Below are 23058 nucleotides of genomic sequence, written 5' to 3' on the forward strand. Positions count from 1 at the left end.
CTGTAGGTCTGTTGGAGTTTGCTTGAGGTCCACTCCAGACCCTGTTTGCCTGGGTATCAGCAGCAGAGGCTGCAGAAGATAGAATATTGCTGAACAGCAAGTGTTGCTGTCTGATTCTTGCTCTGGAAGCTTCATCTCAGGAGTGTACCCCGCCATGTGAGGTGTGAGGTGTCAGTCTGCAACTGAGTTGAAAATGCAGAAATCACCCATCTTCTGTGTCACTCACACTGGGCGGTGGAGGCTGGAGCTGTTCCTATTCGGCCATCTTGGGCATGCCGACCATTGTTTATTTGTTTTCCATCCTTTCCCCCTCTGTTTCATTCTAAATATTTTCTTTTCCTTTTTATTATTTTTTATTTGATACGGTTTTTGTCTAGGCTGCAGTGCAGTGGTGTGATCTCAGCTCACTGCAACCTCCGCTTCCCAGGTTCAAGTGATTCTCCTGGCTCAGCCTCCTGCATAGCTGGGACTACAGGTATGCAGCACTGCATCTGGCTAGTTTTTGTATTTTTAGTAAAGATGGGGTTTTGCCATCTTGGCCAGGCTGGTCTTGAACTCCTGACCTCAAGTGATCTGCCTGCCTTGGCCTCCCAAAGTGCTGGGACTACAGGCATGAGCCACCGCACCTGGCCTCATTCTAAATATTTTCAATTGACCTATCTTCCAATTTATTAATTCTCTGTATATTTCTCTATAATCTCCTTTTAAGAACTCTATTATAGAGTTTGAAATTTTATCAATTTTATTTTTCAACTTAAAAAACAATTTTATATGTATGTATATTTTCAAGACAGGTTTTACCCCTGTCACCCATGCTGAAGTGCAGTGGTGCCATCTTGGCTCACTGTAATCTTTGCCTCCTGGGCTCAAGCAAATCTCCTGTCTCAGCCTCCAGAGTAGCTGGGATTATAGATGCTTGCTACAGTGCCCAGCTAATTTTTGTACTTTTTAGTAGAGACAGCGTTTCACCATGTTGTCCCAGCTGTTCTCAAACTCCTGAGCTCAAGTGATCTGCCTGCCTCAGTCTCCCAAAGTGCTGGATTTATAGGTCTGAGCCATCGTGCCTGGCTTTTTTTTTAACTTTAGAGGTTTCATTTGTCTACTTCGTTATTGCATAGTGAATTTTTAAATTCATAACTTCATTTTTAGAGCAGTTTTAGCTTACAAAAAACTGAGTAGAAAGTACAGAGAGCTCCCATCTACTTCCTTACTTCCCAGTCAGTTTCCCTATTAGGTATTAATATCTTCCATTAATGTAGTATATTTATTATAATGAATGAGCATATATTCTTACATTATTATATTTAAAAATATTAAAATTTTTTCTTAAAATGTTTTTAAGCGATATTTTTATATGTGCAAATCAGAGTAAATAACACATCAATTACTTCAAACATTTATGTTTACTGTTTTATATTTTCTAATTCTCTGTTGTAATTTTCCATCTTGTCATTTAAAAAAATATATTAATTTCAGTTGTTTCAGGGCCTGTATCTGTTAATTTCATTATTTAGATAAGTCTGTTACTCTGTTTCTACTTTTTTTTTTTTTTTTGGTTAGAATTTGGTCAATTGTTGTCTTTTTGAATGTTAAATTAGTTTTAGTTGAATGTCATACTTTACGTATGAAAATTTAAAAATTGTATAATGCTATCTTCCTCTAGAGAAGACTAACTTTTGTTTATGGCAACCAGCGAGGATGGCTTATGTCTGGGTTATCTCTATTTAAAGGATGTGGCCATTAAGGGATTCCAGCTGAAGGTATGGGCTTTCTACCTGGCCCCTTCTTTTTGACAGGACTGTACTCTAAGTTTTAAAACCCTGGTCCTGTCAGACTGCTAAAAGCTGTTTATCTTTTTAGCCTCTGAGCTAAAGTTTTCTCCTCAGTTTAGCAGCTTTTCAGCATATTTTCTTTTTCTTTTTTTTAATTTACAAATACCTCAAGGAAAAATATGTTACCAAATGTAAATGTAATCACCACATTAGACTTCCTTTCTCTCTGAAATCTTGGACTTTCAAACTTACACTGCCTTGTTAGTGCTCCAATTCTTTCAGAAATATTTTTCCTTTTCATTTTGTACAGTCTTTCTATTGTTTGTCTTGGTAGGAGATTTATTGTTAAAACAGCAAACGCATTGGAAACAAGCAAATTCAATACTAGATTATGAAGTTTTGGAGGGCATAAGATGTAACTTGTACCTTGCTGTGTCCCAAACAGTACACAACATATTTGGCAAAATATGGGCACTCAAAAAATGCTGTGGATTTTTGTATATATTCATGGGGTACCAGCTCAATTTTGCCACACTGGTATATCTCATTGTGGTGAAGTCACAGCCTTCAGTGCATCCATCAAATGCTGTTTTTGAATGAATAAATGAATGAATGGGTTTTCTGATGACAATGCTGTAAAGATACAGCAATACTTTGTAGAATATTGTCCAAAGTCCGTTAGAGATATTAGCGAGATTTTTTTCTTTTTAAATCATGAATTCTGACTTGCTGTTTATACTATGTGTGTTTTTTCTTTTTCTCTGTTCTTTTTTGAAGTAAGCAATTTGAGCTAATGAATGTAATTGAGTGAGAAAGAATATGGATGAAAAATTAGGGAACACTGAACACTTTTATGTCTGCAAGGTTAAAGGTGGTGCTTTAGCTGGGTGTGGTGGCATGTGCCTGTGATCCCAACTACTCAGGAGGTTGAGTCAGGAGGATTGCTTGAGCCTAGGAGTTTTTAATTTAAAAAAAATTTTACTTTAAGTTCTGGGATACATGTGCTGAACGTGCAGGTTTATTACATAGGTATATATGTGCTGTGGTAGTTTGCTGCACCTATCAACTCATCATCTAGGTTTTAAGCCCTGCATGCATTAGGTATTTTTCCTAATGCTTTCCCTTCCCTTTCCCCCTATCCCTTGAAAGGCCTCAGTGTGTGATGTTCCCCTCCCTGTGTCCATTTGTTCTCATTGTTCAACTCCCACTTATGAGTGAGAACATGCATTTTCTGTTCCTCTGTTAGTTTACTGAGAATGATGGTTTCCAGCTTCATCCATGTCTCTGCAAAGGATGTTAACTCATTATAGTATTCCATGGTGTATATGTGCCACATTTTCTTTATCCAGTCTATCATTGATGGGCATTTGGGTTGGTTCCAAGTCTTTGCTATTATAAATAGTGCTGCAATAAACATACATGTGCATGTGTCTTTACAGTGGAATGATTTATACTCCTTTGGGTATATACCCAGTAATGGAATTGCTGGGTCAAATGGTATTTCTGGTTCTAGATCCTTGAGGAATCACCATACTGTCTTCCGCAATGGTTGAAGTGGTTTAAACTCCCACCAACAGTGTAAAAGCATTCCTATTTCTCCATATCCTCACCAGCATCTGTTGTTTCTAGACTTTTTAATGATCACCATTCTAACTGGTGTGAGATGGTATCTCATTGTGGTTTTGATTTGCATTTCTCTGGTGATCAGTGATGATGAGCATTTTTTCATATGTGTATTGGCCACATAAATGTCTTCTTTTGAGAAATGTCTGTTCATATCCTTTGCCCACTTTTTGATGGGGTTGCTTGTTTTTTTCTTGTAACTTTGTTTAAGTTCCCCGTAGAGTCTGGATATTAGCCCTTTGTCAGATGGATAGATTGCCAACATTTTCTCCCATTCTGTAGGTTACCGGTTTACTCTGATGGTAGTTTCTTTTGCTGAGCAGAGGCTCTTTAGTTTAATTAGATCCCATTTGTCAATTTTGGCTTTTGTTGCAATTGCTTTTGGTGTTTTAGTCATGAAGTCTTTGCCCATGCCTATATCTTGAATGGTATTGCATAGGTTTTCTTCTAGGGTTTTTATGGTTTTAGGTTTTATATTTAAGTCTTTAACCCATTTTGAGTTAATTTTTGTATAAGGTAAAAGGAAGGGGTTCAGTTTCTGTTTTCTGCATATGGCTAGCCAGTTTTCCCAGCACCATTTATTAAATAGGGAATCCTTTCCCCATTGCTTGTTTGAGCCCAGGAGTTTGAGACTGTAGTATACACTGATTAAGCCTATGAATAGTCACTGCTCTCCAGCCTGGGCAACATAGAGAGACCCTGTCCCTAATAAATAAATAAAAATGGTGTTTTAATAATTTCAGGTGGCAAAATATCTAACTGGATGAAAGTTAATGAAACTCAAATGAATACAGCCCAGGAAAATTCTGATGGAACATCACTAGAGCACAGAAATAAGTGACAGCTGTGAAAAGTTTGGTTTCAACAGTAGACTGGGCATGAGGACTCTACTGGGGCTGTTCTTTTTAAGTTGTCACATCGTTTTGAGGGGAGGGATGGGAGAGGGGGAGCTGTTTTGGTTTTAGTTATTCATTGGTCAATTACCTGCCAGGCTCTGTGTGACGTGTCTTTCAGTCCACCCTAACAGTGAACTCACGTCTTCTTCCTTGTCCTCTAATATGAAAAAGTATAACAATCGTATCAGCATCACATAAACCTTTTTAAAAAGATGGTTTAGGAGAGCAATGACTCTTATATTTTGCTCTCTTTTATCTTTAGAAATTGCCTGTGTTCTACCTGTACTGATGGACGGCATACAGAGTCACCCCCAAAAACCTTTCTACACAGTTGGTGAGAAGGTGACTCTTTCCTGTTCAGGTGGCATGTCCTTAGCAGGTCCTTCAACATTTCTCTGTGGCTCCAGCCTTAAGTGGAGTCCTGAAATGAAGAATGCCCGCTGTGTACAAAAAGGTGAGTGGCTTCTGTGTCTATTCAAGGACACTTGTACCCAGGCAAGTAAGAGTCCTTGTGGCGACCTTCATGGTACTGTATCTCCATAGCTGTGAGTCATCCCCTCCATTCTTGCTCCCTAAGATGGGGGTCAGCTTGTAGACTGAGTAACAGATTTTCTTCACATGGCACAGAAAGACTCATGAATGCAAAGAAAGGCAAGGATAGCCTGGTGATTCTGAAACTTTTAACTTAAACCCTCCTTGTGAAAGATTAGCTTTATATCTGTTATGGTGCCAAGAAAATAAGAGATTTTTAAAACTTGTTTTTTGTTGTTGTTTCCTCTTGATTTTTTTCCCTTGTGTTTTTCTTAAGTACAGAGTTGAGATCATAATTTATTTAAAGTTCTGTATGTTTCATTTTTGGGCTTTCAAAGAGTTTATCAGTATTTCTGAAATTGAAAATTTAGAAAGCATTTTTATTTAACACTTTAAAGCAGACATTATTGAAGGAAAAGTGGTGTGATTCATGAAATTGTTCTTAATGTGGAAACCCAAAAATCCAGTATTTTAACACCAAGAAAATTTTAAAAAATAGTCTTTTAAGAACTAAGGTAGAAAGGGTTTAGAAATCCAAATTATTTCTTTTTAGAGGTAATTTTAGATGCGATGGATTTGTTTGAAAATAACCCATTTATTCTCTGTTTACATTTTTTAAATAAATGGAAAATATTATGTTTGTAACAGAAATGAGAATGAAGAAAAACTCACTTGCATACTATTTTATTGATGTTATCTCTCTAGTATGTGATTTTTAATTAAGCACTGAAATTTATTTTTAATAGTGAGGATGAAGTACTAGATTTCATACGTGATGGTGTGAGGTGAATTAGATGTTTCTAACTAAGTTCTCCATGCAACAGGGTATGGAGCACTCAGATACTGATGGTAGATATGGGTTGTGATGTTAAGTGGATGAGAGACAGAACAATGGGCAAGGCGCAAGTCCTTGGAGTGCCCTTCCTGCCTGTCCTGATGTGCTCTTAAGTTGTCAAAGCCCCATCTCAGGGGACAGTTGTTTTGTGTTCTCTAAACACTGAAGTATAAACATGAGTTTACTTGGGATATTTAAAATAATGAACCAGTACTTATAATTCTAAAACGAAAGAGAACAATATACAGTTGATGAGGTTGCACTTTTGTTCCAAATGAGATTGTAGACTAGTCTGTCTAAAATGCTACTTCAGCTATTTTATGGCAAAGCTTGGTATGAAGTTTCTTTTGCCCAGTAGAAAATTCTATTAAAGTGGATTTTAATTAAGGAGGTTTTTCAGATCTGTGTGTTTTTCTGAAGATGTGAATAATAGTAACTACTCCCAAGCCTATAACAGACCAAAAAATCCAAGACTTACCAGCCTCCAAAGCTGATGTTTTAAAATGTTGGCTGTTCTAGTATTTAGTCTTTTCTTTTATTGTAGTGAAACATACATAACATAACATTTACCATTTTATCCATTTTTAAATGTATAGTTTAGTGGCATTAAGTAATTCCCATTGTTGTGCAACCATCACCACATTTTTTTTCATCTTCCAAAACTGAAGCTATATATCCATTAAACATTAATTCCTCACTTTCTCCTACTGTCCTTGTAGTTAGTCTTGATGGGAAGAAATTTGCTTTGAAAATAGCAAAAGCACATACTTTGGTGGACCTTAAGAGTGTGTTTATTTGGTTAACCAAGTTGTAGAGTAACAAAGCTATGTTCTTAAATGCAAAAAGTCTTTGGGCTAGGTAATTCTATAATTTTTTTTTTCACAAAGACATTAAAGACATTTTATATATATATATATATATATATATATATATATATACACATATATACATATATATATTTTTTGAGATGGAGTCTCGCTCTGTCGCCCAGGCTGGAGTACAGTGGTGCAATCTCAACTCACTGCAAGCTCTGCCTCCCAAGTTCACACCATTCTCCTGCCTCAGTCTCCTGAGTAGCCGGGACTACAGGTGCCCACCACTACGCCCAGCTAATTTTTTTTTGGTATTTTTAGTAGAGACGGGGTTTCACCGTGTTAGCCAGGATGGTCTTGATCTCCTGACCTCGTGATCCACCTGCCTCGGCCTCCCAAAGTGCTGGGACTATAGGAGTGAGCCACCGCGCCCGGCTCAACATTATAATAATTTAAGCCAACTTTTAAAATCTAAAATTTCAGGATTTTTCCTAAATTTTTAACCACAGTGCAGAACTAATTTACGTGGCTTGATCATTGATCTTAAGTTTTGGTACATCTAGATTAAGGCTTCTCAACCTCAACGCTATTGGAATTTTAGTCTGATAATTCTTTGCTATGGGAGCCTCTTCTGTGCATTGCAGGGTATTTAGCAGCATCCCTGGTCTCTACCTACCAGTAGCATCCTCCTATGCCAATAACATTCTGCAGTTGTAAAAACCAAAGGTGTCTCTAGTGATTTCCAGATGTCCCCTGGGGCACAAAATTGCCTCTGGTTAAGAAGCACTGATGTAGATAATACCATTTTTAAAAAACTTCATTTTGGAATAATTTTAGATTTCAACAAAGTCACAGATATAATTTCTACACACCCTTCACCCATCTTCCTTAATATTAACATCTTATATAACACAACTTGGTTAAAACTAAAATATTAATATTAGTGCAATGCTATTGACTAAACTACACACTTTATTCAAATATCTCCTTTTTTACCACTAATGTCTCTTTCATGTTCTAGGGTCCAGTTCAGGGTACTGTGTTGCATTTAGGATAATACCATTTTAAAGAGAAGTGTTTTTTGTTTGTTTGTTTTTTGTTTTTTGCTTTTATTTTGAGACAAGTTCTCGCTTTGTTGCTCAGGCTGGCTGGAGTGCAATGGTGCAATTTCGGTTCACTGCAACCTCCACCTCCTGAGTTCAAGTGATTCTCCTGCCTCAGCCTCCTGAGTAGCTGGGATTACAGACACTTGCCACAGTGCCCGGCTAATTTTTGTATTTTTAGTAGAGACAGGGCTTCACCATTTGGCTTGGCTGGTCGCAAACTTCTCACCTCAAGTGATCCGCCTGCCTCAGCCTCTCAAAGTGCTGAGATTACAGGCGTGAGCCACTGCGCCCAGCCAAGAGAAGTGTTTTAATACTGAGTCCTGTTATTGAGACTGCTAGCCATGGCAGGCATACTTCACATTGCCACCATTTTTACAGGTTTATGAATGTTCACAAGATTGTAATGTCATGTCCAAAGCTCTTGAATTTTCCAAAGTAAGGCAGTATTCCATAGTTTGTGTATTCATAAAAACATGCTCTTCAGATAAACTACCTTTATAGATATAGTAAATGACTATCTGGTTTTATGATGCAAAAGTGTATGGCAATGAATTTCATTGTAATAAAGCTGTTAGGAGGTGAAAAAAATCAGGATGTTTTTAGATCATTCCCATTGCAATCAGGGATAGGTGAGGGGATGGCAGTCACATTATGCTCTTCTAAGCTGGACCAGGGTGTTTACCTGTCAAAATTGAAATGATGACTGAATTGTCATTTTCTATAAAACACAAAGTTATAGAAAGAATTTTATTAATGTAAGGACCTCCAGACATTTATCCACTGTTGAGGGAGACCACTTAGACATTCATATGTAAGAGGCTATTGTAGATCTTCTCGGCATTCCGGGGAGTTCTCCATGTATAAGTCAAGTGATATTGCTGCTTTCTGCCTCGTTATGGGCAAAGCAGGCGGAATGCAGTCCATATAACAAACAGTTTATAAGCACCAGCTTCTTGAAAGGGAGCCACTTTATTGTCCTTGGATTCAGACCAATGTAGAATTAAATCCTGCCTGGGCCAATTTGTTAAATGTGTGAAGTAGCACCAACTTCCTAACTTTTTTTACTCTTAATTTTCTGATTTCTTAGGTGGGCATTTGTTAGGGAGGCGTAAATATCCCCGTGTATAAAAAGTGCATGGCAATTATAAATGCTCATGAGACGGTAGCTATTACTACCAATGCAGTTATTTGTAATGTGGCTCTTGAAACTCTCTATAGCTTGCAAAATGTATTACAGCTTGATTATTATTACTATTGTTACGTGCAAATGTATTGCAGTTTGAGAATACTACAGACTCTGGTCCAGCAATTCAAATAACACCTTGTTTACTATGAAGAAGCTTTTCTCCTAATGACCACATCTCCCTTATCCTTTTTCAGACAATCCTTTAACACAGGCAGTGCCTGAATGTCAGCGCTGGGAGAAACTGCAGAATTCAAGATGTGTTTGTAAAATGCCCTATGAATGTGGGTAAGTGCCACCTTATCTCACTTCCCTGTTTTATTTTATTCATGATAAGGGATAATTTGTTAGATGCTAGTCTCTGTTGGATGGAAGGTGTAGCTTACCAAGAGTTAAGGGTCTTTGTTTGCATTTTGACGTAGTCCCAACTGCTGCCTGTTATTTGCCTGGATCACTAGGGTTGACAGCCATGACATTAAGCGTGTTCTAATTTGGCTAGTTGAGAAGGCTGCAGGACGACTCGAGCACTACTTGTTTCATATATAAAATGGAGCAAAATGACAAAACTGTCAGCTCAGGATTTAGAACTTTAGAGGATTAGAACTGAAATTCCTTTGGGACATAAACTCTTAAAGCGATACTGATAGGGAAACAGCAGCTTCTTTTGTTGATTCTTGAACTATCTTCTCTAGATTTGCACTGTTAAGAATGCCACCAACTTGAAATCATTCCATTGTAGGAGGATATCTGAAGTAGTTAGTACATGTCTGTGTCATGGTCCTGGTAGAATAGAGATGGCACAATTAAATTAGGACAAGAAAAGTTTTATTAGTGGGAATATTTACAAAAATGTGAACAGAGGAAAGGAAATTACAAGTCCCATGGCAATATTCCTAGACTGCTAACAGCTTGACCATATAGTCATATCCAGGTCCAAGGAGTAAGGAGAGGGACATTCAGGAAGAACTGGAGACAGAGAGGGCTGTGTGGAGATGGCCCTGAGGAGGAGCTGACACTCCCATTTTAGGGACCTCAGAGATCCCACAGGCATGAGCCAGGGGAATAAACATCTCAACTGCACTCTCTTTCCTGCCTCGAGTCTCCTGCTAGTCAGCGCTCACCACTGATCAAACCAGCTGAAGCTAGAGGCCGAGGAAGCCCACAGTGTGGCCCACACATGTCAGCCTCCCAGGCAGGTGGAGAAGAGTGGAAAGTGGATCTGGGGAGGAAATAAGAAATATCCAGTCCCTAGACTTACTGGTCGTTTTTAAAATTAAGAACCGACACATGACCCGGTGCAGTGGCTCACGCCTGCACTCCCAGCACTTTGGGAGGCCAAGGTGGTCCCACTGCTTGAGCTCAGGAGTTCGAGACCAGCCTGGGCAACATGGTGAAACCCCTTCTCTACAAAAAATACAAAAGTTAGCTGCGTGTGGTGGCACACTCCTGTAGTCCCAGCTACTCAGGAGACTGAAGTGGGAGGATCGCTTGAGGCCAGGAAGGTTGAGGCTTCAGTGAGCCATATTCATACCACTGTACTCCAGCCTGGGTGACAGAGCCAGACCCTACCTCAAAAAGAAAAAAAAAAAGAACCAAAACACTAATTACTTGGTTTTGAATGGTTTTAGTTATCAAAACCTATACCCAACTTCTTGAAGCTACAGTGGTTAATAGTTATCGTATATAGTAATTTCTGGTGTGAAGAAGAATATAACTAAATGGCGTGATGGAAATAGTGGTCAGCCTAGATACATTTTGATTCTAATATTCTGACTTTGCTGATAATCTCTAATAATTATTGTTTATTTTGAGCCACTTTCATCCTCTTTCCAACTTCCCCATTTCATTTAGTTTATCTGCAACTCGTTGTTAATAATTATGGTATAAATTTCCATGTTATTCCATGGTCTCAGATACTGACAACAAGGTGGTATTGTAACTTCTTTGCCCTTTAGGCTGTTGTAAGTAGTTCTATTTAAAGTTTAAATAAACAGATGAAAAGATAGACTCAAAACAACAGGATTTGTTTCTGTTTTATAAATAACTCCAAGTAAATTTAGCTTTTGGTAGAAGAGGAAAATATTTGAACTAAATAAAGTGTGTGAATATAGACTCTTTCTGACTCTATCTGGTATACAAAAATGCTCTGTTGTCTAAGGTTTCAGTGACAGTAATGCCTTCCTTGTCTATCAGCATTCAGAAATGTGGAGTTTTCTGATAGTGACATTTCTAAATGGCTATTTTTTTCCCCACTATTTTAGCACCAATGCTTATGAAAAAGGTAACACATTTTATGGAAATATTTCTTTCTTTCTTTTTTTTTTTTTGAGACACAGTTTCATTCGGTCATCCAAGCTGGAGTGCAGTAGTGCAATCTCAGCTCACTGCAACCTCTGCCTCCTGGGTTCAAGTGATTCTCATGCTTCAGCCTCCCAAGTAGCTGGGATTACAGGTGTGGGCCACCCCACGCCCAGCTAATTTTTATATGCTTAGTAAAGATAGGGTTTCACCATGTTGGCCACCCTGGTCTTCAACTCCTGACCTAAATGATCTGCCTGCATCGGCATCCCAAAGCACTGGGATTACAGGAGCCCAACCTTACGGAAATATTTCTAAACTATTTTGTAAACATAGATACTTTTAAAAGTAACATTGAAAAATACAGTTTCATCTTCCCATGATGATTTAGGGCCATCCATTTTTGGATGATGCTGTTTTATGGATATGAATTCTTGGCTGCTGGGCTGGGATGAGCTCATTTCTCCTGCAATTAATGGTCCCATTTGACTATGATCACATTGAATGCTTGGTCTCCACTGGCTTTCTGACTCCTTCTTTGTCAGCTGTTGTTAGCAGACCTTGCTTTCTCATCTAATTTGCTGTACCTGATCTGTTCTAGATGGAACTAGATCAACGCTAGATATCTACACTTAGAAAAACTGTGAGCCAATAAACAGTAAATACAAATATGTTCATTTTGAAGACCTAAGTGAGTTGGACCTAGGAATGAAGGGGATTTGAGTTTCCATTCTTTTTTTTTTTTTTTCGCTGTGGGTGATAACATCTGGGGGCACTGAGCTCAAAGCATCACTTTTCATTTCTCCTCAGCTTTTAAGAACAAAAATCTTGTAAATAATGCCATTAAAAATTCTTTTCAGACCTTCCTTGGATGTATGTGCTCGAGATGAGAGAAGCAAAAGGATACTGCCTCTGACTGTTTGCAAGATGCATGTTATCCACTGTCAGGGTAGAAATTACACCCTTACTGGTAGGGACAGCTGCACTCTGCCTGCCTCAGCTGAGAAAGCCTGTGGTGCCTGCCCACTGTGGGGAAAATGTGATGGTAAGGGGCCTTTCATATTTGTGAGTATAAGAATGCTAAAGTCACAGTATTGAGGATTTTAAAAATGTGGTTTCTAGTTTAGCAGTAGGCCGAAGCAGATACTTGAGGATGTTAAAGACTCAGAGTGATTTGACAGTGCACTGACCTCTCCTATACCCCTCACTGGAGAGGCACAGAGATCACAGACCTCAGAGGATAAGAATCCATTCATGATGTGGGAATGTTCTCCCAAACAGGGGTGATTCCATGCCACCATCATGATTTTTATGCTGTCCTTGTATTATCCATATTGTGTACTCATTTTTTAAAAGTCTGACATAAAAGTAACTTTAAAATGAAAACTTTATATCACGTCCTTAAAAGGCGGTATCACTTGCCATAAATACTAGGTAACCATAAAAGTTTTATGTAATGGAACAAAATAAAGTTGTGGATTCTAGCCAGATACTGGTCCAATATTGATTGTGCTGTTTCTCTGTGAGTTTAGCACATGTTAGAGGGGTGTTAAAAACATACTAGCACCAAGCTGACACTTTCTTCTGGAAGTAATCAGATGATTTGAAGAGAATAAAAGAAGTTACTTTCTCATGTTGTGATTCAATATTTGCTAATGCTATGTTTAAGTAGCACTTACAGTGATCTTGCCTTACCCCTAAGGGCACGGCAAACCTCCCATGGTTTGGGCAATACTATGAAAGGGGAACGGCTGGATCTCCAGAGCCAAGTTACTGCCTGGGCTCCCTATCTATAAATTTGGGAGCTGGACTCTATGACTTGTAAGATGTCTGTTGGCTCTTCACTCTCTGCCCTCTTGGCCTGTACCTGCTGGCACCTGTCCCCTCACTCCCTCACGGTTTGCAGCACAGACTGATGACATATGTGACTCTAGCCGTGTCTGGGACACATTTGGTTAGGCGGTCACCACTGTCTGCTGGCTGACCTTGTTACTCATCTTTGAAAGACTCCTGGCTGGCGTATTCCAACCATGGACTTTCCATGCACAGACTCCTTGCCTCCCTAACTCATTTCTGGTTTGTTTTTCAGGATTTGTAGCCTTTTGCATGTCATACTCTCTCTCAAAGCAAGCTAAGTTCTCTTTTTTCCTCTTCCTATTTGAGTCTTGATTTGGTTCTTTGTTGAGGGCTTCTCATTTGACCTCCATTGCTGATTCCTATGGACAGCAGCATGTATGTATGAGATAGTTAAAGAGCTCTTGACTTGGATAAAACCACCTCATGTGGATCTAACCAATAGAAAGCCTGGTACCAACTTCAAAACCTATTTCTTTGGAATGGAGCAAAATGCTCCAATTTCCTGGTCCTACTGCCTTTCCAGGAGATAATTTATTATATCATTCCAGGCAGGAGCTTCGACAGCTCTGATCACCACATTATTACTTTGGAGGTGATGTGCTTTGACTCCCCCACCTCCACAATATGCCATTAAGCCTCTTTCACTTACTTTTCCAGCTGAGAGCAGCAAATGTGTCTGCCGAGAAGCATCGGAGTGCGAGGAAGAAGGGTTTAGCATTTGTGTGGAAGTGAACGGCAAAGAGCAGACGATGTCTGAGTGTGAGGCGGGCACTCTGAGATGCAGAGGGCAGAGCATCTCCGTCACCAGCATAAGGCCTTGTGCTGCGGAAACCCAGTAGGCTCCTGGAGGCCCTGGTCGACTTGCTCAGAATCCAGCAGGCAGCTGGGGCTGAGTGAAAACATCTGCACAGCTGGGCACTGGACAGATTTCCTTCTTCTCCAGTATCTACTTTCCCCCTCAGCTCCCAGCCATCTGTAAAAACACAGCCCTTTGTTCTCCCAAATCTGAATCAAATTACTCTTTTGCCTCCTTTTTAATGTCAGTCAGGATATCAGCCTTCATACAGGCTGGCTGCGTGTTCTTGGAAAACATGTTACCTTCTGTGAGCCTTGGTTTTTTCAAATCTGTAAAATTAGAGGATTGCGCTAAAGAAACTTGAATGCTCTATTCAGGCCTATCATTTTATTAAGTATGATTGACACAGCCCATGGGCTAGAACACACTCTACAAAATGACTAAGAAAACAGAAAGAATATGATTTCCTGATTAGAGAGGTTGATTTTCCTCAATGAAACCAAATACAAGGAGGACCTTAAACAAAAATGACAGATACAAAGTATTTCTATCCTGAGTAGTAATCTCACACTTCATCCTACCGAGTCAACCACCACAGATAGGAATTCCTTATTCTTTTTTTTCTTTTTTTTAAGACAGAGTCTCACTCTGTTGCTCAGGTTGGAGTGCAGTGGCGTGATCTCATCTCACTGCAAACTCTGCCTCCTGGGTTCAAGCGATTCTTGTGCCTCAGTCTCCCAAGTAGCTGGGATTACACATGCCCGCCATCACGCCCAGCTAACATTTGCATTTTTAGTAGAGATATGGTTTCACCATGCTAGCCACGCTGGTCTCCAACTCCTGACCTCAGGTGATCTGCCCATCTTGGCCTCCCAAAGTGCTGGGATTACAGACGTGAACCACCACACCTGGCTGGAATACTTATTCTTGTTGGGAGAATGAACCACTAAAATGTCAGAGCAGATTTCATTATGTTATAGTCACAGGGGTGTCTTGTCTGAGAACAAATACAATTCAGTCTTCTCTTTGGGGCTTTAGTATGTGTCAAACATAGGACTGGAAGTTCGCCCTTCTTTCTTCTTTTGAAAGAACATCAGTTTCCTTTGAAAGAACAATCAGAGATTGTGCATTTGAGAATAATTTTCCCTAATGTGGATACAGTCCCAGAGTTCTCAGCGAGTACACAGGTAGATTAGTTTGAAGCATTGACCTTCTATTTATTCCTTATTTCTCTTTATCAAAACAAAACAGCATCTGTGGGAGGAGAAATGAGAGGGCTTAAATGAAATTTAAAATATGCTTTATTATACAAATACTATCTCTGTATTGTTCTGACCCTGGTAAATATATTTCAAAACTTCAGATGACAAGGATTAGAAAACTCATTAAAGATACTATTCTTCAGAATTGTTTCATTTGTATTATGTTTCATTTTAGAGAAGATTTTCATGATGGATGGTTAATGTATTCTTGCCTGAAGTTTTATGTCTGATCCAGATCTAGCTTTTTGTATCAAAGTGTGCCTTAAGGGAAGATGCAGACACAATATGTTGAAGTTACAAGGAGGCAGGTTTCAACTGGTTAAAAACAATGGCATTCAGACATTGCAACTGCATTTCTTAGAGGTTATTACAGAGTTAATTTCTACCCTGGATGGGAGGACGCATTTGAAAATGCAGACCCTGAGACAAAAGGTTGAACAAGTAATTCATTTGGAAGGAAATACCTCAGTATCCTTCCAATAATTTCTCCTCTTAGCTTAAGCTAGTATGGAGTTAGATTCCTACCGCTTATGTATTACCATGCCCCCCTCCTAAATAATACAGAGGATAGGGTCAGCATATCAAATATCATCAGAGATTGACGTCTGAAAAAAAGGAAATGATTAAATGTAACTAAGAGGTTTGAGAAGGGAATTTCAGCAGAGTTATTGAAGGAGAAGTCAAGGATTGATGAATTGTTGGAGAAGGAGAGGAGCAGTGAATGTGGTCTTGAAGAGGTGTTGTCTTGAAATACTGTATTTTTTTCTCCTTTTCTTTTCTGAGCATTCTTGTGCTGACTTTTCCTCTAGTCTGACAGAGGCATTCACAACTGCCTACGGAGAATTAGGATTGTTGCAGCAGGTCAGCAAGGGGAAAGTCATTTTTAAGATTAAATTTTTTAAAATGTTTTGTAACTTCCAAAATAAGTTCTTGAACACCAACGGAGAGGCTTTGAGGAAAGCTAAGAGAACGGCTTTATACCACAAAAATCAATGGAAAAAGAATAAAGAGTGTGAGAATTCCATCTGCCTGCCCTTCCCTGTGCCTCAGATCAGGTGAGGGTCATCTGGGTTAGAAGGGGATAGAGCCTTGGAGGAGGTAGAGGGCAGAAAGCATTGCTGAGATTAAAGTCATATGGCCCTCAGAAGGAACAGATAGAGAGAAGGAAATTGGCTGGTGCATTAACCATCACTAGCTGCAGGGAGCTATGTGGAGGCCAAGGCACATCCTACAGATCATCGCTTACCACTCATGAGGATGCTATAAGTTACCTGGGCAGAGAAGGTGCCTGGGAACGTTACATTATTAAGAGACTGAAGACACCTTGGAAGGTTCATTATCATCATACCAAAGCCGCTTAATCCTATAGGGTCACAAGGGGGTCCAGTCAGTGGGCTTGAATGCAGCTTTATATAATGCCTGACTTCAGGAGTTGCTTTTGGTGCTATCTGTGCACAGAAGAGTTTCTGGACTTAGAGTTCAGTTGTGGCCCCTTATTAAATACTGTCACAATGCACACGTGGGTTGTTTATAGCCTAATGATACACTAGTCGTGAGCCTGTCATGTTAATCCCTTTTCTCTTAGGGATGCCAGGCAAAACTTTTTCTTTAAAAAGAAAATTCCATTTTACTATTGCTGAAAATTCCTTGACCTCTCTGTATTCCCAGTTGACTTGGGTAGCTGATTACCCAAGTTGACCCTCAAGCCAACATCACATGTACTTTGTTTTTCAGTGAATGTTTCTCTGTCTTGGACATCATTGATCTGCCATGTACCTAAGTCCCCTTCCCTGGAATTCAGTGCAAGTCTCCCGTCATAGAGATGCATGGAAATAACAATGATAACAGAGCATTTCCTAGGTTTGTCTTTTCACAGGAAATTGTCCTCAGCCTATGAATCAAAAAGAACATTTTCACCTTCTTTATTCTCTTGCCCACCTTCTCACCTCCAGCCCACCCCTTCTGAAACAACAGCACACTGGTCTTGTTAACCCTTGGTTGAGAAAGCAAATTTCTATGTGATTGATATCTTGAATGTAAATCTAGAGCTTTGCCTTCACAGCCTGACAGGAATAAATAAAAAGACAAATCGTAGGTGCTTTGGTTGTCACAGCAAGGGCTCCTATCATGGCATCAGCTTTGCGTCTACAAATGTGTGAATGGCCTGAAAGGCCAGGGAAATTGAAAGTCAGGCATAAACCTTTCTGTTTTCTCAGATATTAACGGAAATTGCCTCCTACTGAGGTTGCTTTTCTGGCTTAGCGTTCTGAGAAAGAAACAGGCCATTCTGTTTCTAACACAAGTATTGAGTACACTTTAACTAGTCCATCAAGGAAGAAAAATCTCAGTAATGATTGGCTGTTTAGCATGGACATGGGCACAGATTCATTACATGTGGCAGAGAAAGGTACTTTTGAGGAAATCTGGTTCCCAAATCCTCTATAGCTTGGTGAAAATAGTGACTTATCCTTATGGTTCTAAGCTCCTCATTGCTCAGTACACTGGCTGTATATGCTTAATAAAATGTCCATTTTACAGTCACTTTCCACAGTCTCACAGCTAGTTAGCAGAAAGTCTAGTCTTAAAGAACCTGTTTATCTCCCAGAGTAGAGCTCATCCTGTTTCACTCCAGCACTGGCCCCTTTACTATCTTGTAGATTTTGCGAATATTTTATGCTGGTTGTATCTTGCCAGACAGCAGCATAGTTAATGAGTCGTGTAGGGGTAATTTCTTGCTGTAGTATAGTGCTAGTATTATGAAATGCCAGCATAGACTTAAATAGGCAAGACTTTTCTTTTGTTTCATGGGTAGTATGATCCTCCTAATTATCTTCCTTCCTTGTTTTGAATATAGATGGAGGTTTCCTATAAATTTCCCTGTGGAGCATAGATTGAGGGTGAGAAAGTTGAAAATTGTGGTAGACAAGGAGGCAGAAGGCTTAAGGAGGAAGCTTAGCAATTACTGAGAGCTAAACAATGTTGACAAATAAGCTTAAGTTTTGGAAAAGTTGATCTTGGGACTTTGGCTTATGAAGAGACTGCTAGTCCTGCTTCTAACAGTGGAGGTGACTGAAGCCAACAGTTCTTTTGGATGCATACTGGGAATTATGGTCCTGCAATAAACATTCTTTCCCTTTAGATGGGAGAAGGGAGGGGACTGTCTTAGTTGGTCCAGGTCTCTATAACAGAATACCACAGACTGGGTGGCTTAAACAACATTTATTTTTCACAGTTCTGGAGTCCAGAAAGTCCAAGATGACAAATTTAGTGTCTATTGAGGGCCTACTTCCTAGTTTGCAGATGGCCACCTTCTTCCTGTGTCCTCACATGGTGGGCAGAGAGGGAGCTCTGGTCTCTTACTCTCCTTATCAGGGCACTAACATCATCAAAAGGGCCCCACCCTCATGACCTCATCTATACCTAATATCCCCCAAAGAATCTACCTCCAAATACCATTGCATTGGGGATTACAGCTTTAACATATGAATGGGTGGGGGGACAAAAACATTCAGTCTGTAGTAGAGACTGTGAACTGGTGTGATTTATTGGGTGAAACTGTTGCTTCATTCAGTGGGTTTGTGAGGAATTTTGCTTCAAAAGGTTGCCCTTTGGCAATCCTGGCAAGTAATGCAAAGAGATCAAACTAAATTTGTAAATCTGATATATTGTGTCTGCAGATGCTGGGGAGACAGTTTTCTCTCATATTGAAATAGCAGTGCTTCAGAGAACTAATCCAGGTCCTCAGCAACATAGGCTGGAATTACTATCTCTTCTGAGACAGAACACAGGTCCTCAATCTTCAGATGTGTAACGCAAATACCTGAATACCAGAAAAGAGTGATGTTAACGTTTAAAGCTAAAACTTTGGTAGTGCTTATTATGTGCCAGTAAATGCTGCTAGTTGCCTAGTTCCTTGCTTCTTATAAGTGGTTGATCAGAAATATCCAGTGCAGTTATTTCATGTATCTCTATTACCAGTTCATGCCATGGTGTATAAGTGCTCTCTTTACTACTGGAAATAGAGTCATTAGCATCTTTAAGCTTAGATCCAAATCAGAAAACTTGTCCTTGAAATTCTGTTTCTCTAGAACCACTCTCAGTAAGTAAATCTTTATTAGGGTTCTTCAGAGAAACAGAACCAGTCAGATAGATATAGATATATGATATCATATATATCCTAAAGGATATATATAATATATATTTATATAATTTATTAATTTTTAATATCTTCTATATTTGTCCTCATTGTCTTGGGCATATGGAGCACATTTTTAATAGCATTAAAAGTTTTAATATATTAATTCAATCAATTTTGGCATTTATGGGTCCATTTCAATTATTTTTAAAACGTTTCTTCTGGTTAATATTTCTTTTTTGAATGACATAATTTTTTGACAAATTTTACATTCTTTCATGTTGGATTTGATCCTAATGCACAGCTAACTTACTTAGAATACGTTAGATCTTTTAGTGCAATCAAGAGCTACCATTATTATAGAGTTTATATTACATCCTTCCATTCTGGTTGGTACAAAATGATCCCTCCTTGTGTGAGTTTTAGGAATTGTTAGACTTAGTGGTTTCTGGTGCTTCTCTCCCTCACTTGTACACAGCTCAGCTTCTAGTCAGCACTCAGCATAGATCAGCAAGAGTTCCACTCTGCTGAGCTCCCGAGCTCTCATTCCTCCTTGTGCAGCTCCTTTGTCTCAAGCAATTTACTCTCTAAATTCTAATGCCTTGACTCCCCAAACCGAGATTTTAGCTCTTCAATTCAGTGAAGCCAATGGACACTGTTTGAAATCCACCTACCTGTGCAGTGGCCTAGAAATCGCCACAAGGAAGTAAGCTGTGGCAAGTCTAAGTCTCGCCTCATTTTTTTCCCTTCTCTTGAGGATCACAATCCTTCAATGACTGTTGTCAAGTCAACTAGAAGTTGATTAAGGTGGAAGAGGAAATCTAATTCCTATCACTCCATATTGGTCAAAAGCAGAAATTTCTTTTTTTCTTTTTTGAGACGGAGTCTTGCTCTGTCGCCCAGGCTGGAGTGTGGTGGCCGGATCTCAGCTCACTGCAAGCTCCGCCTCCCGGGTTCCCGCCATTCTCCTGCCTCAGCCTCCCGAGTAGCTGGGACTACAGGCGCCCACCACCTCGCCCGGCTAGTTTTTTGTATTTTTTAGTAGAGACGGGGTTTCACCGTGTTAGCCAGGGTGGTCTTGATCTCCTGACCTCGTGATCCGCCCGTCTCGGCCTCCCAAAGTGCTGGGATTACAGGCTTGAGCCACTGCCCCCGGCAAAAGCAGAAATTTCTTAAATATAATAGCATTTAAAATAAGCCTCTCATTCAAGTCCAAACATGAACTATGTGGTGGTCTGCTTCCCAAAAGTGAAATGCAGCATCAATGAGGGAACTTTTTTATTTGTTTGTTTTTGAGACAGAGTTTTGCTCTGTCACCCAGGTTGGCCTGCAGTGGTGCCATCATGGCTCCCTGCAGCCTCAACCTCCTGGGCTCCAGTGATTTTCCCACCTCAGCCTCCCGAGTAGCTGGGACTACGGGTGCATGCCACCATGGTCACCTAACTTTTTGAATTTTTGGTGGAGATGGGGTCTCATTATGTTGTCCAGGTTGGTCTTGAACTCCTAGGTTCCAGCAGTCCTCCCGTCTTGGCCTCCCAAAAGGCTGGGATTATAGGCGTGGACCACTGCCCTGGCCTCTGAGGGTATTTTCTGATTTCCACGCTGTTCAGTTTTGGGAACAAGCACTTCTCTTGGGAAGGAAGCAGCTTCATTTTATGTTCCTAGTCATTTAAGCTTAAATTCTCAGAGTTTTCTTTGATTCACCACTTTAAATCTTCCAAGCAAAATTATCTCTGTCATTTATCTTTTTTCATTTTTTTTTTAAATTATACTTTAAGTTCTATGGTACATGTGCACAACATGCAGGTTTGTTACATATGTATACATGTGCCATGTTGGTGTGCTGCACCCATTAACTTGTCATTTACATTAGGTATATCTCCTAATGATATCCCTCCCCCCCTTCCCCCACCCCATGACAGGCCCTGGTGTGGGATGTTTTCATTCCTGTGTCCAAGTGTTCTCATTGTTCAATTCCCATCTATGAGTGAGAACATGTGGTGTTTGGTTTTCTGTTCTTGCCATAGTTTGATGAGAATGATGGTTTCCAGTTTCATCCATGTCCCTACAAAGTACATGAACTCATCTTTTTTATGGCTGCATAGCATTCCATGGTGTATATGTGCCACATTTTCTTAATCCAGTCTATCATTGATGGACATTTGGGTTGGTTCCACATCTTTGCTATTGTGAATAGTGCTGCAATAAACATACGTGTGTGTGTGTCTTTATAGGAGCATGATTTCTAATCCTTTGGGTATATCCCCAGTAATGGGATGGCTGGGTCAAATGGTATTTCTAGCTCTAGATGCTTGAAGAATCGCCACACTGTCTTCCACAATAGTTGAACTAGTTTACAGTCCCACCAACAGTGTAAAAATGTTCCTATTTCTCCACATCCTCTCTAGCACCTGTTGTTTCCTGACTTTTTAATGATCGCCATTCTAACTGGTGTGAGATGGTATCTCATTGTGGTTTTGATTTGCATTTCTCTGATGGCCAGTGATGATGAGCATTTTTTCATGTGTCTGTTGGCTGCATAAATGTCTTCTTTTGATAAGTGTCTGTTCATATCCTTCGCCCACTTTTTGATGGGGTTTGTTTTTTCTTGTAAATTTGTTTGAGCTCTTTGTAGATTCTGGATATTAGCCTTTTGTCAGATGAGTAGATTGCAAAAATTTTCTCCCATTCTGTAGGTTGCCTGTTCACTCTGATGGTAGTTTCTTTTGCTGTGCAGAAGTTCTTTAGTTTAATTAGATCCCATTTGTCAATTTTGGCTTTTGTTGCCATTGCTTTTGGTGTTTTAGACATGAAGTCCTTGCCCATGCCTATGTCCTGAATGGTATTACCTAGGTTTTCTTCTAGGGTTTTTATGGTTTTAGGTCTAACATTTAAGTCTCTAATCCATCTTGAATTAATTTTCGTATAAAGAGTAAGGAAAGGATCCAGTTTCAGCTTTCTACTTATGGCTAGCCAATTTTCCCAGCACCATTTATTAAATAGGGAATCCTTTCCCCATTTCTTGTTTTTTTCAGTTTTGTCAAAGATCAGATGGCTGTAGATGTGTTGTATTATTTCTGAGGGCTCTGTTCTGTTCCATTGGTCTATATCTCTGTTTTGGTACCAGAACCATGCTGTTTTGGTTACTGTAGCCTTGTAGTATGGTTTGAAGTCAGGTAGTGTGATGCCTCCAGCTTTGTTCTTTTGGTTTAAGATTGTCTTGGCAATGCGGGCTCTTTTTTGGTTCCATATGAACTTTAAAGCAGTTTTTTCTAATACTGTGAAGAAAGTCATTGGTAGCTTAATGGGGATGGCATTGAATCCATAAGTTACCTTGGGCAATATGGCCATTTTCACAATATTAATTCTTCCTATTCATGAGCATAGTATGTTCTTCCATGTGTTTGTGTCCTCTTTTATTTCACTGAGCAGTGGTTTATAGTTCTCCTTTAAGAGGTCGTTTACATCCCTTGTCAGTTGGATTCCTAGGTATTTTATTCTCTTTGAAGCTGTTGTGAATGGGAGTTCATTCATGATTTGCTTCTCTGTCTGTTACTGGTGTATAAGAATGCTTGTGATTTTTGCACATGATTTTGTATCCTAAGACTTTGCTGAAGTTGCTTATCAGCTTAAGGAGATTTTGGGCTGAGACAACGGGGTTTTCTAAATATACAGTCATGTCATCTGCAAACAGGGACAATTTGACTTCTTCTCTTCCTAACTAAATGACCTTGATTTCTTTCTCTTGCCTGATTGCCCTAGCCAGAACTTCCAACACGGTGTTGAATAGGTGTGGTGAGAGAGGGCATCCCTGTCTTGTGCTAGTTTTCAAAGGGAATGTTTCCAGTTTTTGCCCGTTCAGTATGATATTGGCTGTGGGTTTGTCATAAATAGCTCTTATTATTTTGAGATACATTCCATCAATACCAAATTTATTGAGAGTTTTTAGCAT

At 39.6% G+C, this 23058-nt stretch overlaps 1 protein-coding gene across 1 annotated transcript in view; it reads left to right on the plus strand.

The window, feature by feature from the left end:
• The window catches only part of C7 (complement component 7), an 81664-nt gene extending 66548 nt beyond the window's left edge, over positions 1-15116 (plus strand). Inside the window, exons 15-18 of the mRNA XM_011944418.1 lie at positions 4554-4745; positions 8956-9046; positions 11917-12101; positions 13571-15116. Coding sequence (XP_011799808.1) covers positions 4554-4745; positions 8956-9046; positions 11917-12101; positions 13571-13752 — 650 coding nt within the window. The 3' untranslated portion in view covers positions 13753-15116. The remainder of the gene's footprint in view (positions 1-4553; positions 4746-8955; positions 9047-11916; positions 12102-13570) is intronic.
• Positions 15117-23058: the final 7942 nt, after the last annotated feature.

The sequence above is a fragment of the Colobus angolensis genome, unplaced genomic scaffold, assembly GCF_000951035.1.
Source record: "Colobus angolensis palliatus isolate OR3802 unplaced genomic scaffold, Cang.pa_1.0 Scaffold230, whole genome shotgun sequence".
NCBI lineage: Eukaryota > Metazoa > Chordata > Mammalia > Primates > Cercopithecidae > Colobus > Colobus angolensis.